Source organism: Varanus komodoensis, unplaced genomic scaffold (assembly GCF_004798865.1).
Source record: "Varanus komodoensis strain SLA01 unplaced genomic scaffold, ASM479886v1 scaffold43, whole genome shotgun sequence".
Classification (NCBI taxonomy): domain Eukaryota; kingdom Metazoa; phylum Chordata; class Lepidosauria; order Squamata; family Varanidae; genus Varanus; species Varanus komodoensis.
In genome coordinates, this window is record NW_025335985.1 from 8,460,129 (window position 1) to 8,466,060 (window position 5,932).

Below are 5,932 nucleotides of genomic sequence, written 5' to 3' on the forward strand. Positions count from 1 at the left end.
TATAAGAACCACCCTCCTGGATCTGACCCAAAGCCCAGCTAGTCCAGCATTCTAGGTTCACAGTGGCCAACAAGATGCCCCAACAGGAAGCCTACAAGCAGGACATGAGTACAATTCAGCATGCTGTGGTTCATCTTCTCCAGAAGCTGGAACCAAGAAACATGGGTCACTGCTATGCAACCAGGACTTGTGCTTGGTGAGAGGAGGTTAAGATGATGGCAGAACACATGCACATCTGTCACGGTGTAACTGATTACATGTGGAGAACCACCAAGCCGCCATCCAATTCCATCGGTGTGACTGCCCACCAGAGATGCAGCCCAGGGCCATCTCAGATCAGACTAGGCCACCCTGTCCTAGAACACAGAGAATGGAGAAAAGTGCATTTGTCCATTGGCTACATTTATTTCAAGGGCAAAGAAGACAGCAGACCTTCTCCTTTTATGCTCCCAGGCAACGAAACAAAGCTGTGCTGCCTAGCAAAGCTGTCCAAGGCAGACTCAATTCCAAAACGGCAACCCCTCAACACTGCTGAGAGATCACGGGGACAGAACAATGGAAAGGGGCACCCTGCAACTGCCACTGGAGCCTAAGAGTCAGGAACACCTGCTGCGGTGGAGGGCTGCTCCGCTCGGCCCAAGAGAAATGAAGGCGGGTGGAGGCACTACACAAAGAGCGCATGGGGCATCACTCCGGGAGATTCTGCTGGGCTTCTCTGGTGCTCAACAAATCCTCCCGGTAGCCCTTCAGCAGCTGGTTCACCAGGGTCTTCTCACTGTCATGGGGGCGGAGAGGAAGTGGAGGGAGTGCGTTCCCCTTGTACTCAATCACAGCCATCTTGGCTCGGTCCAGGTTCTCTCGGTTGGGAATCTGGTGCATGCGAGTGTAGTGCCCCGTGTGAGCCTGGAAGCGTGGAACCAGCACTTTGAAGAGCTTGTGGATCAGGTCCTTCTCCTGCAGGAAGAGTAAGACGCGGCAGGTTGGCGGCGGCGGCGGCGGCGGCCCGGCACCCCCGCCCGCCCGCCCGCCGGGAAGCGCCGCCTGCTCACCGTCAGCCAGAAGTCGGCCATGCGCATAGCCGCGGGGTCTCCGTCGCCGCGCTTGGCGTAGTCAATCAGCTGCCAGGCAGGAGAGGGGGGGAAAGGCCGGTTAGGAGGCGCTCGTGCCGGGCACCACTCGGGGCAGGGACCCCCGCGCGCCCAGGGCAATGCCCGGCGGCCGGGCGGGGAAAGGCCGAGCGCGCCCCCCCCCCCGACGCTCACGTGCTCCGCGTAGAAGCGCATCTCGTCCACGCGCGCGCGGGGCGCCTCGATCCGCTCGTGGCGCACCAGCCCCGTGACCAGGTTCCGCAGCAGGTCGAGGCGCGAGCGCGGGCCGAGCCCGAGGCGCCGCTGCACCCGCCCGTGCGAGATCCAAGCCGCCGCCGAGAGCCTCATGCCGGAGCCGCCGCGGCCGGAAGGCCCTTCGTCTCGCGGCCGGTGGGAGGGGGCCGCCGCGGCGCCTGCCGCGTGATGATTGGCTGAGCGAGGAGCACGCGCGGAAGTGACGACGCGGCGGCGGCGGGCTGGGCGAGCGCGGGCGAGCCGGGACGCGTCCTCCCGGCCACGGAGACGCACTTGTGCCGGTGGGTAGAGCGGCGCGGCTCGCTTCCGGCACGGCCGGGCCCCGCGCCGGGCGCTCTCGTGGGCCGCGCGGGGAGCCGCGGGGCGTCAGCGGCCGCTCAGGGCGGAGGAGCAGCTCGCTCGCGCGCCGCGCCCGGAGCCCCAAGCCCGCTGCCCGCGCCCCTCGCAGGGCTTGTCTGGGCGGCCTTGCCCCGCCGCGCCGCTCGCCCAGGGGAGCCGCGCCGCCTCCCTGAGGCAGTGGCCGGTGCGAGCCGCCCGCGCCGCTTGGCCGCCGGGCCCGATGGCCTCTGCCACGCCGCCAGGGCGGGCGAGAGGAAGCGCTCGCCGACCGGCTCTACGGGTGGTACAAGCGGATCGGATGGCTTCGAAAGGGATTGTTCCGATCCTTGGAGGAGGAGTCCCTCGGTAGCCACTAGGCTTGGTGGCCACCTGCTGCCCCAGCAGAGGTGGCATGCGTGCACGCGCAGGATGAGGTCTCTCCTACCTACCCTTTGGGCTGCTGGTTTATTCGCGTGATCGTCTCTTACGGCCTTATGACAGCTGCTGGCTGTCGAAGCAACAATAATTTGTTCTGGTCTGCACTGCACTGGAGCAACGATCATTTGCTTTGGCCCACACTGGTGCGTAGCCCTCGCCAGGCCCCCGGTGTGCGTTCAGTTCCGGCAATGAGTTGATTTCCAGGGAATGGCAGGCAGCTTTAGGTAAGGGCTGCTGTTTGCCTTTCCTCCTTGGTTTCTAAGAAGTGCTCTCTTTTCTGGTTCGTTCTCAGCAACAGCCTCGTTGCAGCATTCACGCCCATCTGCATGGTCCCCTGCCTCTTTCTGTATTTGCTGCTTATGTCTCCCCATTGAGCTTGGCAGGGAAGAGAGGTGCTGAGCCGGAGCTCCTACTTCCTGCTGCCTCTGCTTTCGTTGTGGTTGGCTCTGTATAACAGTCTAACACACTAGAGAGAAGGAGCAGGCAGAAAATAGGTTAGGGATCATCTGGTGGGGCAACAATCGGGTGCTTTGTCTATCTGTGAAGGAACAAGTCTGGCTTGACATTGATAAGATAGCTTTTGGGATATCTGGGGGTCATTGTTTTATCTGGGTGTGCTGGTCAGTGTTATATTTGAGAAGCAAAATGTGCAGCTAACATGTGCTGATTCTGAGTGTTACGACACCGGAGAACTGGGGGTTCCATGTAACGGTCAGTTGAAGGCAGAGAGGGCAAGGCAGATTTGTCATTTTGTGGTGTGGGGAAGTCTAGGTTGCAAAAGTTTCTGGTTTTGCAAAATTTCATGCAGACAACTCTGCAGAAGGAATTTGGGCGGGGGGACACTCCCAGTTGGCCCTATTAAGCTGTTAAACCATTTTTCCTGATAATAATGTTCTTAAAGCAAATTTCTAGTAAGTTGTTTAAACATTGTAGTCTCTTTACTATTGCATTACCAACCTGACATCTAAATGCAGATCCTTACAGTATCTAAAAGTGGATACAAGAGACCCAGAGGTCTTAAGGATGTTTGGTAGAGTAATGGGGAAAATGGAACTTTCCATCCGGAAAGAATGGAAAGGTTATAGAAAGGAGAGGACATACAAGTGAGCTCCTCTGGCCCCGTCTCTCTTCCACTTACAGGTCAGGATAAAGTAATCAGAGCATTATGAGATCTAACTTTTTATGGTCTGGCTGAGAAAGGAGAAAACTGGCTTGGGCTTTGGAAACTGACAAGGCGGAACCGGCTGCTGTCACAATAAGGCCACCCAGTTACAAGAAGACCGCAGAAGCGGGAAACCTGCCATAGATACTGGGTTTTAGCAGTCTCGTACCTCATGGCAACTGGTTGCCACAATTGAGTCCATTGCTGGAGAGGCTGTTGTAGCGCTGGAATTAGTGTGGCCGCGAGGTGGTGGTGGCGTTCTCTGGGCACACTTGGCTCTTGCAGGAGGGGAGCCATCCAAGGGGAGGGGGAGCTTCTAGAATGCTGACTCAGCCAGAGCGTTCTAGGCTGGCTATGTACATAATGGGTTGCCAAGGGCAGCCGGTGGAGGAAAAATGCGCAAGAGGTGCAGATCCCACAGGGTGGTGGTATTCATCCTGCACTGACCATGGCTGGTGGGTACCAGCTGTGGGCACCCTGGTCTCCACTGGATGAGTCCCTGCAGTGGCTGCGGGGCACCATGCCCAGGCTCAGTGGCACCAATAACCCCCTTCAGGGTGGGCAGAGCCCAGCTGCTGCTGACCTGGAAGTTCAGCTTTGCTTCCAGGGACTCAGCCTGGTGCTGGAGCCTGGTGCCAAGGCGGGATCTGGACTGCCACAGCCCCCTGGGGCTGCAGGAGAGACAAGGGGGCGCGCCGGGACAGTGCGCAAGCCTCAGGCTGTGCGCCTCACAGGGCTTGACTCTGTTTTCGGCCGCCTTGTGACGGCACAGCCCCCACGATGGACCAGCTCGCTGAGGGTCTCGGAGCACTCAGCTTTTTGTCAAGTTGTAAGCCCCCACCAGTGCTGGCCCCGTGGGCTCCGGGAGCCACAGGTGCGTGTGGCTATGGCCATGTGCCGGCAGATGCTGCGCGCCATTCTCCTGCTTTATGCCGTCTACAAGAAATGTGCCTTCGCGCTGCAACATTCCCGCTGAGGCCTGCCTGTAGGTTCGTTTCCCCAAGCACAAGGCAGCCGCATGCCTCACCTCAGTGACACCAGCCTCCCTGATTAGCAGACCTTCTGCGTCTCTGCGCTCCTCTGTACCTAAATGACATTCCTTTCACAGAAAATAAGTACCAACACGATCAAGCTGGTATGGAGACAATCCACAGGCCATCTGCAAAGAGCGTAAATCAACCATAGCATTCTGTTTGCCCAGCCATAAAGAATTCAGGAAGGTCCATTTTTAGCAATATGGAGAAGCTACAGTGTTGCAACATCCAGCTTGTCCATGGAAAGAACAAAGCAAACAACTGGTGAAAAGACAGGAAAACCTTTTGCCCAATATAATCGTTAAACTGCAAAGAGCAAGAAGCAAACCATTATATATGGGAGCAAAGGATGCAAGAACACTGAAACAGATCAGACAAGTTTTGACACATTGTGAGAAGATATTCAGAGATGTGCACCTGATGAGAAGCTGTTTGTACACAATCACATGTACCATTTGCTTTACAATAATATTTTCCAACACAGAAAAAGCTTCGTTGCAATAATGACTAAAACAGAAATGAATAATACACCTGCCAGCAGCATTGTGCTGGAGACTGCAAGGACATTTGTAGAGGAGCAAGTGGAGAAGTGCTGAGGGTATTTTGAATATAGTACAAATAGTATTGAGAACTGCTAAATAAAATGTATCATTTCATCTATATTTTAAAGTCCTGTACAAAAAGTTTGCTTTTCTTAAGGGTACAATCCTAATTTATTTATTCAATTTGTTTGTTTAACCTGCCCAGTTAGCCAGCCATAAGGTTCTCTGGGCGAGTTACAGCAGAAGATAGCAAAATGCTGCCTGTGTGGGAGATGCTTGTAAGCCCCCAAATCTTGGGGGGCCTTCAAGCACCTTACACTTGACATGGAGGGCTGGGTGTTTTCTAGAGAGAGTGGAGTTCAGAAGACCTCATAGCGGCTACTGGTGGAAGCTTCTGGTCTCCCAAATAATGGCAGGAGCCTGAAGGACTGAGCACTTAAACAATCACTGTCGTTACCATTCACAGATGAGACTTCCAGGTACTGGAAGATGACGACGACGACAACAACAGTGACATTGCATGTAGGCGACCTCCTATTTGCAGGGACCTGAGGTTGCAAGACTCTCTTACACGGTTCTCTTCTCCACTTGATCCTCACACTGCCCAGTCATCCACTAAGCTGTATGGCTGAGGGAGGGCTGCTGCCTAGAAATCCCAAGTCCAAATCCAACACTTTAACTACTATGTCATACTACCTCTAGTTTGCTGTATAAGGTTCAGCTAACCCTAACCTTGTACAAGGTTCAGCTTTTTTATAAAAATCACATTATTTTCTGTTTTGTTTTCAGTGGGTTATGAAGAAAAACAGCTTTCAAATTTGTCAATAAACTGAAGTAGCTTAAAAATGGCATATCCTCCATTCCATAGTCTTACTCTAGTGCCTTTCTCTAGAACTCGTCTCTGAGCTCATTATAAAGTAGGTGGTTTGAGTTCTCAAGTCTAAAGAGTAGTCTTGATTTCATTGTCTATATCCCCAAAAGTACTCTTAAGCTTAAAGCCAACAGCAACATTTACCACTGCACTAACAGAATATGTTGGAATTTACTGAAATAGTCATGCCAGATTATTATTATTATTATTATTATTATTATTAT

General features: G+C 54.1%; 2 protein-coding genes and 1 long non-coding RNA gene across 3 annotated transcripts; 2 read left to right on the top strand and 1 right to left on the bottom strand.

Moving 5' to 3' along the window:
* Positions 1–381: 381 nt before the first annotated feature.
* Positions 382–1,473, bottom strand: MRPL17 (mitochondrial ribosomal protein L17). Its single transcript, XM_044444069.1, has 3 exons — positions 1,263–1,473; positions 1,050–1,118; positions 382–954 (listed from the first exon to the last, which is right to left on the bottom strand). The coding sequence occupies exons 1-3, from the start codon at positions 1,434–1,436 to the stop codon at positions 688–690; spliced, it is 510 nt and encodes a 169-aa protein (XP_044300004.1). The 5' UTR covers positions 1,437–1,473; the 3' UTR covers positions 382–687.
* A 476-nt stretch (positions 1,474–1,949) lies between these two features.
* On the top strand, positions 1,950–4,964 carry LOC123030275. Its single transcript, XR_006416071.1, has 2 exons — positions 1,950–2,323; positions 4,370–4,964. It is a non-coding gene; the product is annotated as an uncharacterized LOC123030275 (long non-coding RNA).
* LOC123030274 (FANCD2 opposite strand protein-like) lies at positions 2,332–4,964 on the top strand. Its single transcript, XM_044444078.1, has one exon. It carries the CDS (start codon positions 3,710–3,712, stop codon positions 4,235–4,237), a length of 528 nt encoding a protein of 175 aa, XP_044300013.1. The 5' UTR covers positions 2,332–3,709; the 3' UTR covers positions 4,238–4,964.
* Positions 4,965–5,932: the final 968 nt, after the last annotated feature.